The 22,169-nt window shown below is 49.5% G+C and overlaps 3 protein-coding genes across 8 annotated transcripts in view; 2 read left to right on the forward strand and 1 right to left on the reverse strand.

The window, feature by feature from the left end:
• USP30 (ubiquitin specific peptidase 30) overlaps positions 1 to 2,735 on the forward strand; it is a 28,006-nt gene extending 25,271 nt beyond the window's left edge. For all 3 annotated transcript variants that reach the window (XM_041729168.1, XM_041729166.1, XM_041729167.1), the window contains exon 13: positions 301 to 2,735. In XM_041729168.1, the coding sequence (XP_041585102.1) occupies positions 301 to 565 (265 nt within the window). In that variant the 3' untranslated portion in view covers positions 566 to 2,735. The remainder of the gene's footprint in view (positions 1 to 300) is intronic.
• A 185-nt stretch (positions 2,736 to 2,920) lies between these two features.
• ALKBH2 (alkB homolog 2, alpha-ketoglutarate dependent dioxygenase) lies at positions 2,921 to 6,638 on the reverse strand. 3 transcript variants are annotated; one of them, XM_041729171.1, is made up of 4 exons: positions 6,481 to 6,638; positions 5,670 to 6,099; positions 4,489 to 4,687; positions 2,921 to 3,235 (listed from the first exon to the last, which is right to left on the reverse strand). In XM_041729171.1, the coding sequence occupies exons 2-4, from the start codon at positions 5,941 to 5,943 to the stop codon at positions 2,929 to 2,931; spliced, it is 780 nt and encodes a 259-aa protein (XP_041585105.1). In that variant the 5' UTR covers positions 5,944 to 6,099; positions 6,481 to 6,638; the 3' UTR covers positions 2,921 to 2,928. The 3 variants fall into 3 exon arrangements, with proteins under 3 accessions (XP_041585105.1, XP_041585103.1, XP_041585104.1); XM_041729169.1 differs by having other exon boundaries at positions 4,489 to 4,750; XM_041729170.1 differs by having other exon boundaries at positions 4,489 to 4,750; positions 5,670 to 6,606.
• Positions 6,639 to 8,884: 2,246 nt separating this feature from the next.
• On the forward strand, positions 8,885 to 20,395 carry UNG (uracil DNA glycosylase). 2 transcript variants are annotated; one of them, XM_041729471.1, is made up of 7 exons: positions 8,885 to 9,044; positions 9,598 to 9,804; positions 10,481 to 10,576; positions 12,879 to 12,976; positions 13,665 to 13,753; positions 15,545 to 15,723; positions 19,262 to 20,395. In XM_041729471.1, exons 1-7 carry the CDS (start codon positions 8,913 to 8,915, stop codon positions 19,400 to 19,402), a joined length of 942 nt encoding a protein of 313 aa, XP_041585405.1. In that variant the 5' UTR covers positions 8,885 to 8,912; the 3' UTR covers positions 19,403 to 20,395. The 2 variants fall into 2 exon arrangements, with proteins under 2 accessions (XP_041585405.1, XP_041585404.1); XM_041729470.1 differs by lacking the exon at positions 8,885 to 9,044 and adding an exon at positions 16,269 to 16,401 and having other exon boundaries at positions 9,371 to 9,804.
• The last annotated feature ends 1,774 nt before the right edge of the window (positions 20,396 to 22,169 follow it).

The raw sequence follows: 22,169 nt of genomic DNA on the forward strand, positions 1-22,169 counted from the left end.
CAAATTCCTTAGGATCCCACGTACACATCAGCAGTTAAATCTTTAAGGCCTTCCACCCTGTAAAGCTGTGTGTACACACATGCCACACGATGGACTTATATATACGCAAGGAACGGGCATCTTACCATGCCAATAAATACCAGTCTGCGTTGTAATGGTTGTGTAGTAGTCATTCATATGGATGTACCATTGTATCAGCCCCTGATCACTGAACATCTAGGATTCTTTCACTTTGTTTTTGCCCATAACCCTTCTTTTTTTTGTATTCGTAAACTACTTGCATTTGTTTCTACCATCCAGCTCCTCCACATACCTCTTCCGGCTGATGGCCGTTGTAGTCCACCATGGAGACATGCACTCGGGACACTTTGTGACTTACCGACGGTCCCCACCTTCGGCCAAGAACCCTCTTTCAACCAGCAACCAGTGGCTGTGGATCTCCGATGACACCGTCCGCAAGGCGAGCCTGCAGGAGGTCCTGTCCTCCAGTGCTTACCTGCTGTTCTATGAGCGTGTTCTTTCCAAGATGCAGCACCAGGGCCGGGAGTATAGGTCCGAAGAGTGACTGCCCTGGCCCCAGAGCTAGAGCCGATGGCACTGTCCAAAGTGGCCAGGAACAAGGCAAAATCAGACTGTGTGGGTATGCAAGCAGCCCCGCTAGAGTCCTCAGCCTTCTGGTGAGTTCTAAGAGCAGGCTCCATGCAGGAGCCAATGGTCCCAGTTCAAGCCAAACCAGGATCCCTGAACAGCTCTGCTAGTATGCACTGGAGGGTGTCTTTGTTGTGCTCGGACAGCATTCATTTCTAGAACGTCTTTTTACTCACCTAATATAGGTAATTAAAAGAAATCCGATTCTGGAAGCCACCTTTTTTATATTCAGCTATGTTAGGTGTTCTCAGAGGGGAGATAATTTTGTCTAAGACCTCTGATCGGTTTCAGCATAGATCTTTTATTTTTAATAAGCAGGCCCATAAAAATTGGTGAAATTATTAAAGGCAACAACTTAGAAGAAAAAGTGCCTTTCACTTTTGATTGCTTTTGTAGCACGTCCATCCTGGAAAATACAATTGTCCAAGAGTGCCCGAAACAACTTTTGAAAAGCTCTACTCCTTCCAAGTTTCTCCATGGTGACAGGACAGCTCAAAGACGCCTGAAGAACACTCGCCTTTCTCTTTTTGTGGGTCTTTTCTAATCTTTGGATTCTTTCTATGTAGTCAAAGCGCACCTGCCAAATCTGCCACCACCGCCCCCCTGCCCTCTGCCCCTGGGAAGGGGGTTAATTCTTTCACTGCTCTATCAGTTGTAAGTGCACTGCTTCTCGGTCGCTCTTACTCTCGGCACACTGGACTAGAGATGTGATGACGGTCTGGTATAAAACTTTGTGAATAGCAGGCACAGAACAGCCATCTGTGCCAGCACCTGCACTTCCTCTGCTCTGGACAAAGTCCGTTTTTACATAAAGTCCCCACCCCACCCCCGAGGACAGTTACTCCTAACTCTGTTGCCTATGCAGTGCTCCTGAGGCTTACAGGCATAGCTGGGGGCTGCATGAGAGGACAGTCCTTGCCTTGATTCGGGAGCTGGGTTCAGAAGGAAGGTCACCGAATGTAGGGCTACAGTTGGGCTTCCTCATTTGTAAAGTGAAGGCTGATGCTCAGCATTCATCAAAACCTCAGCCCTTTCTACAGAAAAGAAGTTTTCAATTTTTAAAAAAAGGTATCCTTACAGCTGATCATCTAATGTTATCATTTTGTTACAGGTCCATATTCTAAATTTATGGGCTCCCAGCAGCCTGGTTAAAAAAAAAAAAAAAAGACTATATTGAGCATCCTCTTCCCTCTTTGGATAAGTCTCATGAATGCAGCCCAGGGCCACAGAAGTTTGAGGACACAGTAGTATTATATGTTTTAGCTAGGTTTTTTTATTTAAAAAAAAAAAAAAGATACCAAATTCAAATGGACTCTTCAGAGTTAAGGTTTAGAATCAGAGCTTTCTAAGAGGTCACCCGAGGTGAGGCAGAGAACTGTGCTTCCCCTGGCGGGGGCCAGCTAACAAACACTTCTAGACCAGGCCTGGGTGTCTGCTCACAGCAGAAGGGGCCCAGGTGATCACTGCCCCACTGGGCCCAGCACGCATCCCTGAGGACTCAAAACTCACTACCGATTGAACATCCTGTGAAGGTTCTCCAGGCCACGGACGTCAGGGAGAGAGGGGCAGCTTGAAGCACTTGAGCCCTCCCTGCTGACGCCCCTTCCCTGGCTCTGTGGTTGAAACGAGTACACCTGTTTTACCTGAGTCTGGAGGAATCAAATGCCCAATGACGTGACCTTACACTGCACTGCGAAGTGGTAGCTTCTAGTAACTGCTCTTCTGCCCCCGCTTACTCTTTGAAATCTGCCGTTAAAGAGAGATGCCGGGCACAAAACGTTTAGCTGTAAGCAATTTGTTGGTCAGAGGCCAGGATCTGAGCCAAGGCTGTAAATGTGAATGACATCCATGCAAGGTCTCTTAACTAGACTTAAAGCTGACTTCCTCATTTTGTAAATTATTAGACATTAAGTAGCATCTTATTTCTAGCTTTAAGTTATTTACAAAGCGGCTTCTCTTGGCACAAACCTAAGTTAAACTAGTAGTTTATGCTGTAATAACTGCTGATTTATGTATTTGCAAAAGGTACCTTTTGTATCTGCTGTGTATTATAGTAATAAAAGAATCTTTTTGTTAGGAAAAAAAAATCAACTGGTATTCTTTCACAATTGACCAATTTGATAACTGCCATCTTCTTTCTGAATTCTGCATTGTTATGTAATAAGCCCCATCCTTGGATTAAGCCTTTCCTATGTTCCCTGCTGAGAAAGGAGATGCCAGCTCCCACTTGGGAGTAGAAAAGGAAGGAGAAAATAGAAGTATGAACCACTGACAAAGTTCCTACTTTTTAATGGGCAGAATTTTGCGAAATGTCAGATTGATCCGTGGAGCTAGAATCTTCTTTCGTACAGGGAGACTGTGGTACCAGTGAGTGTTGGTCGGGTGGTTCATCAGAAGCAAACTTCCGTGAGCCAGCTGAAGCCTGACCACCTCCACCTTCCGAGAGGGCTTTTTCCCCCGAGAATCCTTGTGCCGGAAGAAGAAGTCTCTACAGGCCCCAAAGGAGACAGAGGCTATGGGGCTCCCGGGAGCCAGTTCTCGTTCATCATCTCTGTGCTCACCAATGTGGTCACAGCCATCTTTATACCTGCAGCGAGAAAACAAGCACAGTTTACAAAACAGTCCTCTCCTGGAACAAGCAAGCAGGGCAGCATCTGCATTTTCCTATAGCGAGAAAGGTGCCATGGGAAGCTCCTGCCATGGATCTGCAAGGGCAGGTGGGAGGGCCTTATCTAGATCCACAGATGAGCCAAGCCTACAGCATTTCTACTTTATCTTGTTCTGTTTGATCGTCTGCTTTAAAATGTAACTCACCAAGAGCAGCCAAAAACACATCTTCTGGTTCTCCCAGTTCATGAATGTAAACCTCCCACACCTAGAATAAAACCTTACTACTTGTCCCTGCCTATCTCTGAGCTTCTAACCCCTCTCGCGCCCTCCCCTCATTTACTGCTCCAGCAGCATTCGTGCGATTTCTGCTCCATGTACACTCCAAGCCCCCTCTGCTCTTCCTCCAGATGATCTGTATGGCTGTTCCTTCTCTCCATGTAGTCTCCAGCTCCATCATCAGCTCCTCGGTGAGCCCTCCGCTAACTACCTTCCTCTAAACTCAGGTTTTGGAAGCAGGGTAATTCTGTCCCCCAAGGGACATGCGGCAGCGTTTGGATACATTTTGGTGGCTGTGACTGAGGAGGAGATATTCCTGGCATCCAGTGTGTGGAAGCCAGGGATGCTGCTCACATCCTACAATGCCCAGGGCAGCCCCAACAACAGAATTATCTGGCCCCAAACATCAGAGTGTTGCTGGTGAGAATCCCTTCCCTAAACCCAGACTCCTTCCTCCTAGTCATTCTTAGCAAAAGCAGCCTGTTTAATTTTAAGATACTTATCAGCATCTGAAAGGATCTTGTTCAACCATTCATCACCTCTCACTTCCCACTGCGGAGTGGGCTCCATAAAGACTGACCACTGGTGCTGTCCCACTGCCACATCCCTGCTGCACTAAGGGATAATCTGTTGTACAAATGAATAAAATATGGTAGATCTTAACTACAGGAAACAAACTGAGGGTTGCTGGAGGGTAGAAGGTGGGGGGATGGGGTAACCGGGTGGTGAGCATTAAAGAGGGCATGTGATTGATGAGCACTGGGTGTTCCATGGAACGGATGAATTACTGAACTCTACCACTGAAACTAAGGATGTACTTACTAGATGTCGGCTAACTGAACATAAATTGAAAAAAATCAGTGGAATGCTAAACTGTCTTCAGAAGAAGCAGAAGACTTACACAATTCAGTCCAGGAGCCTAAAAAAGAAAAGTGTAAAAACAGGTATAGTTACCTGTTGACAAGCACAAAGTTGAAGGTCTCTCCTGTCGCCACAGAAACACGATCCCGGACATGTTCTAGAACTGGGATCCAGGGCTTTGGAGACAGAGTGAGGCCCGAGAACGTGTAGGTCAGCCCAGCGTTGCCATAGGTCGCTTGCTTCCTGGGCACACTGTGCCACTTCCCAAATACCTGGACCCTGGCCAGCGCACCTGTGCAGGTAAAACACGGCAGCTCAGAAGAGCAGGCAGGTGGGTACCACACATATTTGCTCCCTGAAAATTCAGGATTGAAAGGGAACTGAAATGAGTAACATTCAATTTACTGACCAAGGACAAAAATCCCTGTGGCTTGCCCAAAAAGTTCACCTAAGAACAGTGATTCTTGTCCTATACTTAGGGAAACAGTCTTGTCCAATCTTTCTTTTAAACGCCATGACTTAATTGCCTTCACTCCAGTAGAAGCATACTAATAGGCTGAAATGCAAGGGAGCTTAAGGCAGGCTCCATACTAGTGATCCTGCCAACCGTGGGGACTAAGAGTGTGGGGGCCCCCAAAAAGGATGACGCTAACACAGCCGAGGCTGTAGGCTGGGGTCTCCTGTAGGCTTTTCTCTGCCTCTAAGTGCTCTGCCACCTTGCAGGGCTTCTCAGGGCGTGCTTCCAGACCAACAGCATCAGCATCACCTGGAAACAACCGCTAGACTCGGGGAGGGGTCCAGTGATCCCACTGCTCAGAAGCAGCAAGTCCTCCAGGTGATGCTGAGACTACCCCCTGCAGGGGAATTACCTGCTTATTTGCTGTCTCCCCCACTAGACCAGCTGTGGCTTGGAGTCACCTGGAAGCCTTCTAAAAACACTGATGCCCAGGATGCACCTCTAGCTACAGCTGGTCTTGGGTAGAACCCAGCATCCTTTTTGGTTTTTAGCCTTCCCAGCCGGTCCTCATCAGTAGCCAGGTGGCAAATCACTCTCAAGTTTGCAGCCCCTGGTGGGCAGGCAAACTTTTGGTCCAGTTTGTATCCCAAGTGCCCAGCACGGTGCTTGGCCCAGAGATGCCCAGAGAGTATGTGTGGAGTCAGTTAATGAAGTTAAGCTGCCGGTCATTGATAACTCCTGAGTTCAGATTTCTCCAAACAGACCACTAGTTTTATCAAATAAGTCTTAAACATACACCTCGCAGTCCTCTGCTTACCTGTAAAATACTCCACTCCCTGCTCCAGCTCCTGGAAAATCTTGTCTGCTTCAGCTTTGCCAAACAGGACTGTGTAATCACAGCTCAGGCCCTCAGCCCGGATGTGCCGCCAGGTGGGGCTGGCCAGGGGGCCTGCGTTGGGGAGGGTTTCTGCCCTGGGCCTCTTCCTGCTGCTCTCCTCTCCTCTCCGCCCTGCTGGATCTTCTGGGTTCGCCTCTCCCCCCCTCTTACCCACAAGGCTCCCTAAAGCCCCCGTCACCAGGAATCTGTCCATCCTGTCTCCACAAAGCAAAGACCTGGGAGCTGGCAGCAGGGCAGAGAGAGAGAGAGAGACCGCCCGGCTGTCCCAGATGCAAAAATTGGCGTGGTGGCCAAGTGGTCCCACACCACTCCTCCGTGTTTTTCAAGTTTCCACTTTCAACACCATGTCCTAGAGAGAAAGTGGAGGATGTTGAAGTTGGAAGGGCCCCTCGGGATGTCCTGGGTCCCCCACACCTGGCCATGTATGCGTAGCAATCAGCAGGTTGGCTTGTAAAACCCCAAATGCCTGCATTCCAGCCCCAAGCACCTAATCTTTCCAAGGAAGCCCACCCTGGGACGCCTGGAGAAAGGAAGGGGGGGTTGCCCGAAGTCACCCAGGGAGGCCAGTTCCCGGTCTCCTTCCCCCCACTACTGACGGCCCTCCCACGCCAGGATCCCCGTGGGTACTAAGTATACAGCGATCCTACAACGGCTAGGACTAAACGCAGTAACAGCTACACGTGGTCACACGCACGCCGAACCCCCGGAGGCAGAAATTAACCGTGACAACCTGCGAGGGGCGGGGGTTGGGGTGGAGGGCGTGGGCTCGCTCTCCCCGAGGCTACAGACACCAGGCGCGGCGCCCCGAGCCCTGCAAACACGGGAGGCGGGGCCGGCGGGAAAGAGACAACCCTGGAGCGCAGCTTCCGGGCGGAACTCGAGGCCTGCTGGGAGATGTAGGCACCTCGGCGACGCAGCGCGGAGGCCTGCTGGGAGATGTAGGCACCTCGGCGACGCAGCGCGGAGGCCTGCTGGGAGATGTAGGCGCCTCGGCGACGCAGCGCGGAGGCCTGCTGGGAGATGTAGGCACCTCGGCGACGCAGCGCGGAGGTCTGCTGGGAGATGTAGGCGTCTCGGCGTCGCAGCGCGGCGAGCGGCCCCCCGGCGCCACCTGTCGGCCTCCTGGGCGCGCTGCAGGCACTGCCCGGTTTTCCGCCCAGCTACTTTTTGTTCCCTCTGTGGTCTGGGAGCTCTTGTTGAGCGTCGCCTTTCCCTGAGGAGTCGCTGGATGTCCCGACGGGAAGGTGGGACACCAGGTGGGAACACCGCCCCGCCCCCCCCTCCGGTGGCTTTCGTAAACGTCTCCACCACCCTGGCTGTGTGGTTCTTGCAGGTCGCTTACCCTCTCGGGGGCTGCAAAGCTTCACCTGCACAATGGGAGCTAGAAAACCTCTGCCATGAGAGCTCTAGGAGGAGAGGACAGGACGGGTGAGGAAGGCTGCTGTGCTCCGAATAAATGTCACGTTCTGTTATTGCTCTGCATTTTTGTTGACTCTGTCTCCCCCAGTGCCATGAAAGCTCCGTGGGACTCGGGGCCTTTGTTTTGAATCTCCTTAGTACACAAGTTATACAGATTTTGACAAAAGTACACAGCTGTGTGACCACAATCAAGATCCAGAACGGTCTGTCACTCCACAAAATCCCCTTAAGCGTCTTAGACTCTCCCCCTCGACCAATGATGCTAACTTGCCCCCGGGAGCCACTGAGCAGTTTCCTGTCCCTATAGTTCTTTTTCAGAATTTCTTATGAATGAAATCATACAATAGATACAACAGCCTTTGGTGTCTGGCCTTTGGTTCAGCTTAATGCTTTTAAGACTTACTCTTATCTGTATCAGTTGTTTCTTTTATTGCTCTGTAGCATTCTGTTGTATGGATGTCCCTCTACCCACTCACCCCAGGACCTTTGAGTCGTTTCCTGCTTAGGGCAATCACAAATGAAGCCACTATATCCATTCCTGTATAAACTTTGGTGTGAAAGCAGATTTTAGTTGCACCTGGGTGGATACCTAGGAGTGGGATTGCAGGGGCACATGGTCAGTGTTACCTTTCACTTTGCACCCAAACTGAGATGTACTTCACCAAGCTGTTAAGGGCGAATGATGCTGAGTTACGAGGTTCTCCCCAGACACACCGGGCTTCTCTCCCTAGGTGCTGTAATAAGGATGAAGTCCCTGCCCTCATCAGGATTAAATTTTGGAGGTGGAGGCAAATGAACAAGGAAAATACACATTAATTTTAGACAGTACAGAAGCCATAGGATCACCTGCTAGGACGTGCGGGGTCAAGAGACGGCCTTTCCAAGGAGGTGAGACCCAAGGCTTACCAGGTGGGGAGACACCGTGTGCAAGAGTGTTCAGGCCGCACAAGGGACAAGCTGGATATGTCCAGTGCTGAGAGCCAGACTGAGTCACCTCACGGTAATAGGGGCTGGGTTAGAGGGAAACAGCTCTGCCAGCAGCCTAAGCAGCTGAGGTTTATTCTAAAACAAATTTGGCTAACCCGGGGATGACCACGATTAATTTACATCTCGAAAAGATCGCTGTCCTAAGAAAGGGGAGGGCAGCCAGGGATTGTTGCCGGGGCTTGAAGAGCTGCTGTGGAATTTGGGATTTGTTTTGCAGCTAGGACCCAGAGGACCCCCAGGAGGGTCTGGATGTAGGGAGGGAGCTCGGGGCCGAGAATGGCTGGGGAGTACACGGCGGTGCCTCGTAGAGGATGCACAGTTTTAGTTTAATCCTGGGGACCTCGGTTAAAGTCTCCCCCAAACCTTCGAGGTTACGCAGCACGCAGGACCCCACCTGGCCCTAGTTTACTGTGAAAGCTGGACCTGGACCTACACCTAAGAGCAAAACAATCGACTGTCTTAATGCTAACCGCACTGCCCCTACAACCCCCTGCCCCCAGGGAGAGGGGCGAGGGCCGAACACACCCCAGGGAGGCGGGAGCGCGGGGGCCCACGCACCCAAGGACCCCGCCTACCGCCCGAGGCTCCCAAGCCCCACCTCGTCCCCCTCCGACACATGCGCACTAGCCCCCGCCGCCCCCCGCCCAGCCCCGGGTCCGAGCATGCGCGGGCGGTTTGGCGCCAATTTCGGACCTCCGCCGCCGGCACACACCGCGGGTCCCCGGGCGGCGCGCGTCCGCGCTCTTCGGCTCCGGGATGATCGGCCAGAAGACACTCTACTCCTTCTTCTCCCCGACCCCCGCCGGGAAGCGACGTGCCCGCAGCCCTGAGCCGGCCGACCCGGGGACCGGCGTGGCGGCGGCCGCCGAGGAGAGCGGGGATGCAGCGGTGAGGCGCGGCAGGGGCCGGGCGCCGGCGGCGGGGGACGCGGGGAGGGCGGCGGGCCCCGCTCGGCCCAGGGGCTGCAGGGACGCGCCGCCCACCCCGCGAGCTGGGTCCCGGTGTTCAGAGCCGACTGCACGTGTTCAAAACAGCCCGTGCAGTTCCCCGTCGGCGGCCATTCTGAGGGGCCAGCCAATGGAGACGGGCCTCGGGGCCCGCGGCGCCAGTCAGAGGCGAGGGCTCCGCCCCTTTCGGCCCGCCGCCCAATCGGAGAGGGGAGGGGGCGGGACTCCCGGGGGATTCTTTTTGCCGCGAAAAGACCACGTGGGGACGCGGCGGGCGGGGCGGGGCGGGGCGCCCGGGGGTCAGGCCTGCCTGCTCGCGGGCTCTGCCGCCGGCCTCGCTCCCCGCCGCCCCTCTCCCCGCCGCGTTTTAGAAACGAGCTCCGAAGTGGGGGCGGCGGCCTGCCCCGCGCATGGGCGTGCTCCGACGGGCGCTGTGGGGATGGGGGCGCGGCCGGTCGCAGCTCCTGACCCGCCTGTGCGGGGTCCACTTGCAGGCCAGCCCCGCCAAGAAGGCCCGGGCCGGGCAGGAGGACCCCGGCACGCCGCCCTCCTCGCCGCTGAGCCCCGAGCAGCTGGTCCGCATCCAGAGGAACAAGGCCGCCGCCCTGCTTAGGCTCGCGGCCCGCAACGTGCCTGTGGGTTTTGGTGAGAGTTGGAAGAAGCCGCTCAGCGCAGAGTTCGGGAAGCCGTACTTCATAAAGGTAAGCTCGGCGGGGCCTCGGGGTCCCCGCGGGGAGCGCGCTTCTCCCTCCGCCGGGGTCTCCGCCTCTCTCGCTCTGTCTCTCGTGAATAGATAAGTGAAATTTTTAAAGATTTTATTTACTTATTCACGAGAGACAGAGAGAGAGCGAGAGAGGCGGAGACCCAGGCAGAGGGAGAAGCAGGCTCCATGCAGGGAGCCCGACATGGGACCCGATCCTGGGACTCCAGGATCACGCCCCGGGCCAAAGGCAGGCGCCAAACCGCCGATCCACCCAGGGATCCCTGAAATCTTTAAAAAAAAAAAAAAAAGTGGTGGTATGGAGTTTCGTAAAGCCTTCAGTGGGTCTGCTCTCCAGGAAACAGCTGCACGGTAAAAACCACAAACCAGACTGTGAGAGACCTGGTTCAGCTTCTACAAAAAAGAGGGTGGGGCCTAGTACTAATAGGAAGTCAACGCCCCGAGGCCAGTCGAAACAAAGGGGAGGGGCATGGAAGTGGAGGCACATCTTTGGTGATCTGCAAGCACAGTTTTTGTTTTTCACAAGAATTTGGGTGTAAAACAGGGCAAAGAGCTAGATAATGCCTTAGTTAGCTTACGTTGGAAACTTCCTTGTTGAATCCTTAACGCTTTCCGATGAGAATCTGGTTTTAAATCTTAATTTGTCTTTACATTAGCTAATGGGCTTTGTTGCGGAAGAAAGAAAACATTACACTGTGTATCCACCCCCACACCAAGTCTTTACCTGGACCCAAATGTGTGACATAAGACATGTAAGTACAGGTTGTTGCTGAGTTTTGGCAAAAAGAGGTTGGGGGGGGGTCAGCTAGTATTTGTTAATTAAGGACACTGGAGGTAAGTGCCTGCCCATGATGGAATAATAAATAAAATACTGAAATTGTGGGGTCTGGCTGGGTACATTTTGGTCTGTTACTTTTCTAACTTAGACTATGTGCTGTCAACCTAGCAGAAAAAAATTTGTACACAGACCTGTGTCTGTATGCTCTAGTGTTTTGTGTTCAATCCTGATACTGACCCCATGCCAATGTTATTGTCCTATTCTGGTGGTGATGGTGAGGAAACAGGCACGAAGGGTTGAGGTTTTTTGCAGCTTGTTAGAGTGCACCCTCCACTTTGACTTGCAGCTTGGTGGTCTTACTATCTGACCGTGTTGTCTTTTATAGTTGATGCTTTCAAGCTCTTGACTTCTGGTACAAAGGGTTTTGTTTTTCTTTTAACAGATCCCTTTGCTCTCGTTCATTCTATACAACAGCTCCTGGCTGGCTGCTCTGGTCCCTTCAGTCTTTCCTGCTCAGAAGCTTGTTTCTGGCTTTACACTGTAGGAACTGGGGAAGCTGAACATGAAAACCATGTGCTACTTTCCAGCTTCCCTTTCACCCCCAGCTCTCCTACTTCAGAGTTGGACAGTATGATAATACTTTTTCCTGTGTTTTGAAAAACCAACTAGATCATCTATAGCACCTCCTTTGTGAAGTGTGTTCTCCATTTCTTTTCTGATTTGGTTTTCTTGCCCAATACGTTTAGTGTCTGCTTATGCTGCAGATTTCATATCTTGTTCTTATCCTTTTCCTTCTCCCGCATTTTATAAGTCGAGGTCAAGAATCCTGTGATTTCATACTGTGCCTATTAAACTAAATAGAAGTGAAATAGGTGAATGACCCATGTGGATAAGGCTGCCACACCTAATATTTAGCAGACTTGACAGTTTTTCACTTTAGAGCAAGAGCTTTGAATTTAGCCCTTGGCTTTATAAAGTTAAAGAAACTAAGTCCTTTTAAATTCAGTACTAGTTTGTGCCTTGTTTTGAGTCGTGGGTCCTTTTTTGAATACCAATGACCAGTGTCAACAAGGAGTCCTAATAGAACATGAAAGGTCTGAGGATCAGATGGCCCAGCCAATTCTCTTTGCAAGGGAGGATATGGAAGGTTGGGGAGGGTAAGTGGCTCCTTCAGAGTCAGCCCTTATTCAGGAACAGAACTCAAAAAACTTTACTGCTGGGACAGGCCGCTTCATGAGGGGAGAATGCTGAGGACAGTGTACACACCAGTGGCAGGAACAGGGAGACCCACTAAAGTTTCCTGATGTCTGAAGGTTGGGTTTTGAAGGATGTAGTAATGTATTTTAGCCACGGGAAAAGATTCTGAGAAGGAACACCATAGGCAGAAGCAGGAGAATGCAGAAGAGGTGGGCAGGTAACTGATCAAAAGGACTAGCTGTATTTTAACACCGCCCGTGACCTTGATCTCATTACTGTTCATTGCACGTTGCCACATTCCCCATGGCCCTTTGACCTCATTGTCTTCTTGTTTCATCCCTCAGAGAATATGGGGGGACTGGTATCTTCATTATGTTGCTGGTAGAGACCTTGAATAACTTCAACTCCCTGAAAAGCAAATTAGTACAGGTCTATGATGAAAATTTTAAGTACACATGTCCTTGGACCTGCACCTCTGTTATTCTGAATCTGTTCCCTCCCCCTCCCCCCCAAAAAAACAGGACGTAAAGATAATAACATATCTATTATGTTTTTGTGAAGGAAAAAATAGGAAACAAGCCAACTCCCTGTCAGTGACTGAGTGCTTTGGGCATTGAAAGATACCTAAAATGCATGATGTGAGAAACCGAAAAATGTGGGGTGATGAGTATCCTCATCCTGATTTACATAGCTAACTTTACAGGGTTGAATCAGGGGATAGAGATAAGTGGGAGATAAGGAGCCACTTTGTGCATTTCTGGATGGTTGTACATGTGCCAAGGGCATATTTTTGTAATTTGAAAAATTAAGGAGATGGACTTGTTTTCACACATCTGCCTCAGAGAAGTAGTGGAGGGGAGGGGCGGGGCGTGTATCAGGGAAATGGAATGAAGGATAATTTGATAGTGGAAAGTAATGGTGCCAGGTCACCTACTCCCTTCTGGGGGTTCTTAGTTTGGGTCAGGAGGAAGAGGAATTGCCTTTCTCATCATCGAGGTTCTGTGTAGAGGTTATCTGCTAGGTGTTCCTTTAAACTGCCCATGCGACAGTATTTAATTTCTTGCCACCTATATTCACAGGTGAAGGTTGTCATCTTGGGACAGGATCCATATCATGGACCCAACCAAGCCCATGGGCTCTGCTTTAGTGTTCAAAGACCTGTTCCACCTCCACCCAGGTAGGATTGCTTGACAGATGGTTTGGGTCCAAGTGTGATTACTTTGAAATGTGTACTTTGCAGATTCTAGGTATGCCTCCTGGGGGAGCTTCAGTAGCCTTTGGACCAGGCTTTCTCTATCTTGATACAATTGACGTCAGGGATTGGGTCTTTGTGCAAAAGAGGTTTTGTTGTGTGCACTGTAGGATGTTGAGCAGCACCCCTGGCCTCTACCCACTAGGTGCTGGCAACATGCCCCCCACCTCACCCCTGCCGAATTAGAGAACACTAGTAAAATGGCAATAAAGAATGTCTTTAGACATTGCCCCAAATCCCAAAGGGAGCAAAATCACCCCTGGTTAAAATACACAGCTTTGGGGAGTTTTACACATAATGTATGCGAATATAACAAATACATAAAATATCAAATTATAAGTATTAATTGAGATGTAGCAACTCCCAGGCTGATGTACTTAAATCTTCCAAAGTGCGCTGTCGCTTCAATCTAAGCCTAGACCAAAGAACATTCTTTGGCAAGGTTACCTGTCCGAAGGGATGGTGGTGCTTCCTCGTGAATCCTCAAGGTTCTATCCGCTCTCCCCTCCATGGGCTGGTGGCACAGGCTGTGATCCACCTGTGTGTTGTTCGCCTACTGAATTTTCACAGCTGTGCTCAAGATCCTGTTCTTTCTCTCCCGGCTTGCTTTCAGTTTGGAAAACATTTATAAAGAGCTGTCTACAGACATTGATGGTTTCGTTCATCCTGGTCACGGAGATTTATCTGGGTGGGCCAAGCAAGGTGAGCCAACCACTGTTAGATGTGCTTTGGATGGATTTCAGCACACCTTTTTCTTCTGTCCTGCTGGCTTATGTTTCTAAGAGAACTTGAAGAGCCTGAACGCTTGCATAAAATGGCTGTACTTGTAGGTGTCAAAAAAAACTAATCCCCCTTTTCATCTTTCAGCCAATGTGTTCTTTCATATTTGAATCATACATCAAGAGAGAAAAATTTGTTCCTTGTTATTATTTATTTATAAGTTTATTATCTTTAAGTAATCTTTGTGCCCATCGTGGGACTCAAACTCATGACTCAGATCAAGAATCACATCCCCAGGCAGCCCCGGTGGTGTAGTGGCTTAGTGCCACCTGCAGCCCAGGGTGTGATCCTGGAGACCCGGGATCGAGTCCCACATTAGGCTCCTTGCATGGAGCCTGCTTCTCCCTCTGCCTGTGTCTCTGCCTCTCTCTCTCTCTCTCTCTCTCTCTCTCTCTCTGTGTGTGTGTGTGTGTGTGTGTGTGTCTCTCATGAATAAATAAATAAAATCTTAAAAAAAAAAAAAAGAATCACATCCCCTCTGAGCCGACCAGGCACCAGTTAATATTGGTATTAATATTTTAAACTTATTTGCTAACTTTGACCACTTAGGAAGTGGCCTCACCTTTGCCATTTCTTTTTTTAGGATTTCTTCATTTTTTTTTTTTAAGATTTTATTTTATTTATTTATTCATTCATGAGAGACACAGAGAGAAAGAGAGGCAGAGACACAGGCAGAGGGAGAAGCAGGCTCCTCGCGGGGAGCCCGATGTAGGACTCGATCCCAGGTCTCCAGGGTCATGCCCTGGGCTGAAGGTGGCGCTAAACCACTGAGCCACCCGGGCTGCCCACCTTTGCCATTTCAAACAGGGTTGTGGTTTTGGGTTTTTTGTTTTTTGTTTTTTTAAGATTTTATTTATTCGTGAGAGACACACAGAGGCAGAGACACAGGCAGAGGGAGAAGTAGGCTCCATGCAGGAAGTCCGATGTGGGACTCGATCCCAGGACTCCAGGATCCTGCCCTGGGCCAAAGGCAGGTGCTAAACTGCTGAGCCACCCAGGTGTCCCTAGGGTTGTGGGTTTTTTGTATTTAATACCTATTTACAGGTCTTTTTTTCTTTTAACAAATAAACTATAATCAGGATAAGGAAAGAACGTTTACCATCTGGTTTCTTACAGTTGGAGTTTTGTTTCAGTGAAATGTGTCAGCCTCCTTTTGTTACCTTCTGGGGTTACTGAATGTCATTTAGGATATATATATATGTATATATTTTTTTGAGATTTTATTTATTTTGAGAGAGAGAAGTGTGAACATGGGGAGAGGTAGAGCAAGAATCTCAAGGAAACCACTGAGCATGGATCCCAATGCAGGGATCTTAAAACACCAAGATCATGACCTGAGCCGAAATCAAGAGTTGGATGCTTAACCAACTGGGCCACACAGGCGCCCCATGGAATGTGTTTTTTAAACAACTGATGACAGATGTGAGGTGAAGTCAATGTTATAAACTCTGAAGATGGTGAGATCGGCAGAGGGAAAAATAAAACGCTCTTTGATCTTGCCTTAGAGGCACCTGCCAGTCATGTTGTAATGCTCTCTTTGGAGGCTGATTTCAGAGGGCTGCATACTGGATTCTGGCATGGGAGCATGGGAATGGTTTCGTGGGCATAGCCCCTGTTGTTGGGTGTCTGGACTCACTGGTATATGTCTCTCTCTCTCTCTCTCTCTCTCTTTCTCTCCCTTTGACTCATTTTATTTCTTTGGTGTGTCCATAGGTGTTCTCTTACTCAACGCTGTCCTCACCGTCCGGGCACATCAGGCTAATTCTCATAAGGAGAGAGGATGGGAACAATTTACTGATGCGGTAGTGTCCTGGCTAAATCAGAACTCCAGTGGCCTTGTCTTCTTGCTCTGGGGCTCTTACGCTCAGAAGAAAGGCAGTGCCATCGATAGGGTATGGTTGTTTTGTTTTTTAAATACTTCAAACCTGTTTAGAAAATCTTAGGAATCCCTGCTTTGTAGTCCTGGAAAACCCATGTCACAAGGTGAAGTTTATTTTCCCTAAAGGCTTTTAGTTAGGGTTAGGTTTCCCATTGAAAATTAAGCAAAATTCAGACAAATTATAGGAACAACTAACTAGTTGTGTTTGAGGAAAGCAAAGGGCCAACTTCTGAGAGTTAGTATACAATAGGCATATACTTGCCAGATACATAGAACGATACAGGTATCATTCATTTAACAAATGATGCGGTAAGTAATGAGTAAGGCAAGTACCCTACCTCCTCAACCCACCCTCCCTCTGTCTCCCCTGACATGCTCCTTCCCTGCTCCTCCGTTGACCCACATGCCTGGTGCTGAGATTAAAAACCAGAAGCCATCCTTGAATCCTCTCCTTTCTCTTCTCCTCTTAAGCCTACTCTGCCAGCAAATCCTGTCCCCTTACCTCCTGAGAATATCCCAGTCCTGCTGCTCACCGTTGACACTGTCTCTTCTCTCCAGGCTGTGACAGACTGTGGAGTTGATGGTTGGAATGGAGGACAGCGTGGTGGAGGAACAGTGGGGGAGGTGGTGGGAGGCAGGCATCAAAGTCAAGCCTTGGCCTGGGCTGCTGGAGGACACAGGATTCATTGCAGTGAGTGAAGTAAAGGAGTTAAGTGAGGTGACAGTAGCTTGTGTGTTGGCAGGAAGTAGCTGGTGTGTCGAGAATGCCCAGGTAGCACTTTTCCTACAGAATCTCGTTTAACAATTAAAGTATCAATTAAGTTGTAGCGTGTGGCGGGGCAGAGATAAGAACCTGCATGGGAGTGTGCAGAGCAGCAGCCTGCTCACATTGCTCACCTAGGGTCCTGCCGGGGGTGTGCCTGCGTAGCCCACCCCAGGGCCAGGAGTATGTCCAGGTTCCATGCCTGCAACCCAGTCCCAAGTCTGTCCACTTGACCCTTATTTTTTTTTTTTTTTTTTTTAGAGTTTTAATTATTTATGACAGTCACAGAGAGAGAGAGAGAGGCAGAGACACAGGCAGAGGGAGAAGCAGGCTCCATGCACCAGAAGCCTGACGTGGGATTCAATCCCGGGTCTCCAGGATCACGCCCTGGGCCAAAGGCATGCACCAAACCACTGCACCACCCAGGGATCCCCCACTTGACCCTTATTGTCCACTTCTCCATTTTCTCTAGGATGGAATTGGTTTTTATCTTAGTGTTTTGGGGTTTTTTTTTTAAAGATTTTATTTATTTATTCATGAGAGAGAGATACCGAGACCCAGGCAGAGGGAGAAGCAGGCTCCATGCAGGGAGCCTGATGCCGGACTCGATCCCAGGTCTCCAGGATCACGTCCTGGGCTGAAGGCGGCGCTGAACTGCTGAGCCACCCGGGCTGCCCTTGTTTGTTTGTTTTTAAGGTAGTGGGTTCACAAATTAAATAAAATAGGATATTAGGGTACACGGTGAGAAGTTTCCCAGCCAGTCCTGTCTGTTTAGTTGTCTCCCAGGCTCAGGGAGGCACCGGCTTTTGGTTTCTGACGTGTCCTCCCCACATCTTTATGTGAACGGCAGTAGAGTGTGTGAATCAGGGGAGGCAGCTGCTCTCTCTACAAAGTTTCTGTGTGAACGAACAAGGTGTTTTCAGGTGTTTTGAGGAAGGGAATGGTAGAAGTAAAATCTGGCGGGAATGAACTAACTGCTAAGATCTGATCATCTAGGTAAGATGTCCGTAGAAGTGATTCCCTTCTGTGTGCTTTTGGGAGATTGATACTCCGTGTGTGTGTGTGTGTGTGTGTATGATTTTTATTACTGAAAATGGTTTGGTTTGATAGGAAGCAGTTGTAAAAGTAGCTTGGTGATTAGAAGCCAGGTAGTTTTCCTGAGCATTAGGTCTGTATTCAGCTGTTTCTTTATCCATGGCCCCTCAGCACACCTGATTCCACGTTTTCCAAGGTAGGTTCTCCTTTGCTCATCCAGCCTTGCCAATCTGGCTTCTGTAGACTCCCCCAGGATAGAAAGTACAACCATGCATTTGTCCACTCAGAAATCAGATAGCATTTGTGACAAACTTCCTCCCTCCCACCCCTCTTTTTCCCTTCCTCTGCTCACCACCTGTCTGCCCTATCTACCCCATACCCAGTCAGGCATTCATAGCCTCAGACTCCTCATCTGGCTGCCTTGGCCTCAATTCAGGCCCTCACCTGACCTTGGAAGTGCGGTCCCCCTTAAGGCCCTGCCTTGGGAAGGTGGGCTGGGGTCTGGAGCACTAGCAGGGTCCTGGTCTGCCTTCTTAGCCACAGCTCCTCTCTTCTCTACATCCCACTTCCCTGCCTGCCTCTGAACATCCTGGCTCCCCTCTCCAGAGGCCAATTAAACTCCTCCTTCGAAGCTCAGCATGGCTCACAGTTTCAGCAACCCCACCCCCACCCCAGGTGCATGGCAGGTGGCATGCTAGTAAGCACTTGACCCCTGTTACTTCTCACAACACACACGGGCATTGTTCACTCCTGCAGTGTCTCCATAAGTAAGGCTCCCTTCTGCCCCTTTCACAGCAGCAGAAGGAAGTGCAGCCGCAGGAGGCGGCAGAGGCAGAACTGGAACCCAGGCCTCTGGGAGCTGGACTCCAGGCTCTTCAGCACGTCGGGCCGCCTGACTTCCATTATGGCCCCTTCCTGGACTTAGCTATTTGAAGGCAGAGAGATGTTGTGAAAACAATTAGTTGTGAGATGGTTTTTATTTAAATACAGAAGAGAAGAAAGAAGAAAACAAACGTTGTCCACAGTCTTCCTGCTCCACAAATTATGGCCGACATTCAAAAAATCAAAGTGTTGTTTTTCTTGACAATTCAGGCCGATGCACAGTAATGCAAAGCTGGAAGTAAAATACCTTCCACTATTTCTTTTCCCTAATGGAACTACTATAAATAGCATATTGGATATTAAAAAAAATAATATGCAATTACCTATTTTCTTTTTCTTCTAGTTGATATATTTAGGTCTTCCCTTAGTAGCATATGTAGCTCAGCCTTACTCTTCTAGTAGCCTTGTGGTGGTCCATTGTAAGAAGTTCAGAAAAATGTTTTTAGCTAGTGGCATAACACTGGATTTATTTATTTTTATTTTTATTATTTTTTTTAAGATTTCATCCACTTATTCATGAGAGACACAGGCAGAGGGAGAAGCAGGCTCCATACAGGAAGCCCAGTATTGGACTTGATCCTGGGACCCTTGGGATCATGCCCTGAGCCAAAGGCAGACGCTCAACCGCTGAGCCACCCAGGCGTCCCAGCACTGGATTTATATTAGGTTTTACCTGGTATAAGCCATGCTGCCGTGGGCCTCCTTAAACCTGTGTTTTCGTAGAGGTGTATGCATCATGGGGCCCTTTAGCAACTGTATTCCTTAGCAACACGACTGCTGGATCATAAGATCAGGGCGCTGGGCAGTTGCAGAGATGGTGGCTTCAGAGCCAAATGTGCCACTCGTGATTCCTTCTCTCCTTGTCTTTCAGAAACGTCACCATGTGCTGCAGACTGCGCACCCCTCCCCGTTGTCGGTCTACAGAGGGTTCTTTGGGTGTAGACATTTCTCTAAAACCAATGAGCTGCTGCAGAAGTCTGGCAAGGAGCCCATCAACTGGAAGGATCTGTGACCCTGAACTGGGGGGCGAGGTGCTGTCTCCGGGGCAGTTTCTAGAAGCTGCTATCGAAATATTTGCCAGGAGTGGCAGCTTTATCCAGACAGAAGCCGCAACGGCTCTACCCTGGGACCATATGGCTGTCTTTGCAAAATGGCTTCAGCCTAAAACCTGATGTCACAGTATCTGGGAGAGAGCAGAGGTCAAATACTTGAGGCTTGTTCTGTCACCTGTATGGGAAAAGGGGACAGGATGGAAGCACCTCTTTGGTACAGTCAGCTGTGACTTGTTTTTACCTGGCAGGTTAGACTTTAGATTGTAAGGTGACTGAGTGTGTTTATCTAGGAAGGCCTCCCCTCCCCTGCTTTGCCCCACCTGGGATCCCAGTTCTTGGCCAAGAACACTGTTCCCTCAATTCTTCCCTGGGCCCTCAGGCCCTTCCTTAGAGGAAGCAGGAGGAGTTTGCCAGTGCTCAGAACTTTAGGGATGACAATTCCTGAGGACTAATCCTCCGTGGGAGCCTTCACAGAGCCCTCACAGACCGGCAGAAGGGAGTGACCTGGGGCTTGTTTTTATAGTTCTCTGCGTGTTTTTAGGAACAACTGTGGGAGTTGAACTGGAAGAAAGAGAAGGGGGAATTTTTAAACTTTATTTTTTTAAGCAAAGAAATGCTTTGCTCCTAGATGTGTCCTAAGTTGGGGTTTTTAAGGCTGCACAGACTGCCAGATGCTGGGTTTTTGGTTTTGTTTTTTGTTGGGTTTTTTTTGTTTGTTTTATTGACTGAAATCACGGAGGGATTTTTTTTCCCCCTGCAACACTGGTGAATTTTGCTGTTTTAAGAATACTTATGCAGATGTATATATGTATTTTGTAATCCTTTGTTGGGGAGACAATCTTTGTTAGGTCTGCACTTCCATCCTAGATCCTCTTAGAGATGCTGTTGATCTGTTAGCCAGGGAAAGGGTTAACCCCCAGTGAGTTTGGGAATAAAAGATTGTTGAAGTTTCACTCCCTGCCCCTTTGTGCCCAGTGTCCTTCTTGCCCAGTGCCCTGCAGCCCGGTCATCTGCAGATGCCCTTGGGCTGTCCTTGGGCCCCAGACAGCAGGCGGTCGCCATGGCAGTCATTGTGGGCCGGAAGGGCTGCCCCGTGCCGCCCTTCCTCCTTCCTGCCCTGCCCCTCAGATGGAGCCGCCCACCCCTCCAGAGACCGGGTAAGCCCTGGGCCAGTTCCTGGGAGGGGCGCAAGCAGGACAGTGGCCTTGGGGGCTGCGAACTGACCCCACCCCAGCTGCTCCCCAAGTGCTGTTGTGGTGTGGGGGTGCTGTCTGCGACCAGGGACCGCAGAGACCCTGAAGGGGCCATCTGGGGCTGGAAGAGCCATTTCTATGGGTTCATGGCTATGTGTCTGGCCAGGCCCTGGGACCGTGCAAGGGGAGCTTCCCTACCCCCACTGTGCTAGTGTTTCCAGACTCTACCCTGGGACTCTGGACTGGAGGTGTAAGGTCAGGGCACGGGGAAGACGCCCTGATTGCCCACTGACCTGCCAGCACTTGGCTGGTAGTGGGGGGTGGACTATCACGACCAAAGCTTGGACTTGACTGGCGTGTGATGAAAAAGGAAGCCAGAAGTACTCAGAGGGCCTGGTTAACACGTGCTGGTATTTCAGTGATGGAGAAAGAATGCATCCAATGGGAAAGGCTCCACCTCATTTCTTTGGGGGCAAAGATTTGGGAACCTTTTGCTGGAGAACATTGCTTCCCATCCAGGTCTTCAGTTTTCCTAAGGTTTGAGAAGGAGGGTGTAATACCGCATTGCCCCATCAGCCAGCAGGCTTTCACAGAAGGAAGCTGCAGGACAAGGATGCATTCTCAATTTGCCCTCTGGGAACTTTGGGGAGGACTCTCTTACCCAAGGGAGAAAAACAACACAGAGCTGTACATTAAATGACTTATGATCCCCTCCCCCAAAAAAGATGCAAATTAAACACTTATTTTTAAGAAACAACTCATTTTGATGAAGTTTTAGCTATGTAGTTGTGGATTCCCCCCCCCCCCCCCCCATTTTCAGATGTGCTATGATGACAACACTAGATTTGCAAAAATGAATGAAAGGCAATCTTGGCCTTTTAGGTCAGGAGTCCTAATACTTTATAGAGGGCCAAGTAGATAAATATTTTAGGCTCTACATTTATCCTGCTCACAGAACCACTCCACTTTCCCTTGTAGAGACAGCAGCTCTGTGCAAAATGTATATGAGCAGTTGTGGCTGTCTTCCAATAAAACTTAGGGACACCAGAATTGGAATCGAACGTGATTTGTGCATGTCATGAAATCTTAATTCCCCCTGCCCCAAGCCCTTAACAAATGTAAAGACCACTCTTAGCTCAAGAGCCATAAGGAAATGGGCAGCACAGGCCATGGCTGGCAGATCCCTGTTTTAGGAGCTCCCACTCAGATGTCTACGATGACAGTACTCACGTGTTGTGTCCTGCCACTAGAGAGTTCTGTGTGGCTCACTGTGGAAACGTGAGAACCTGGCCCAGAATGATTGTCTCCCTTCTCAGGCAAGAAGAATATCTGCTGAAGGCTTTTGGAAAACAAGGAAGTCAGTTACTGCAAAATGTCCTATGTTATAAAATAATCGTGCGAAAGTCACTATCTGAACTGAGTCCAGCAGGGCAAAGTCAGAATGGAAGTTTTTTTTTTTTCTTTTAGACTTTAGCATATTAGTATGCTCCCACTATTACATAATACATTCTGTCCCTTTTGAAATTCGCTTTCT

Source organism: Vulpes lagopus, chromosome 14 (assembly GCF_018345385.1).
Source record: "Vulpes lagopus strain Blue_001 chromosome 14, ASM1834538v1, whole genome shotgun sequence".
NCBI lineage: Eukaryota > Metazoa > Chordata > Mammalia > Carnivora > Canidae > Vulpes > Vulpes lagopus.

Excerpts from the sequence above, each read along its gene's own strand:
- ALKBH2 (XM_041729169.1), bottom strand. The coding sequence starts at position 5,943 with ATGGACAGATTCCTGGTGACGGGGGCTTTAGGGAGCCTTGTGGGTAAG. Across the intron at positions 4,751-5,669 it reads GGGAGTGGAGTATTTTACAG|GGAGCAAATATGTGTGGTAC; the intron begins GTAAGCAGAGGA and ends CTGAATTTTCAG. Across the intron at positions 3,236-4,488 it reads AACTTTGTGCTTGTCAACAG|GTATAAAGATGGCTGTGACC; the intron begins GTAACTATACCT and ends TTCTCGCTGCAG.
- UNG (XM_041729470.1), top strand. The coding sequence starts at position 9,514 with ATGGGCGTGCTCCGACGGGCGCTGTGGGGATGGGGGCGCGGCCGGTCG. Across the intron at positions 9,805-10,480 it reads GGAAGCCGTACTTCATAAAG|CTAATGGGCTTTGTTGCGGA; the intron begins GTAAGCTCGGCG and ends TCTTTACATTAG. Across the intron at positions 12,977-13,664 it reads CCTGTTCCACCTCCACCCAG|TTTGGAAAACATTTATAAAG; the intron begins GTAGGATTGCTT and ends GCTTGCTTTCAG.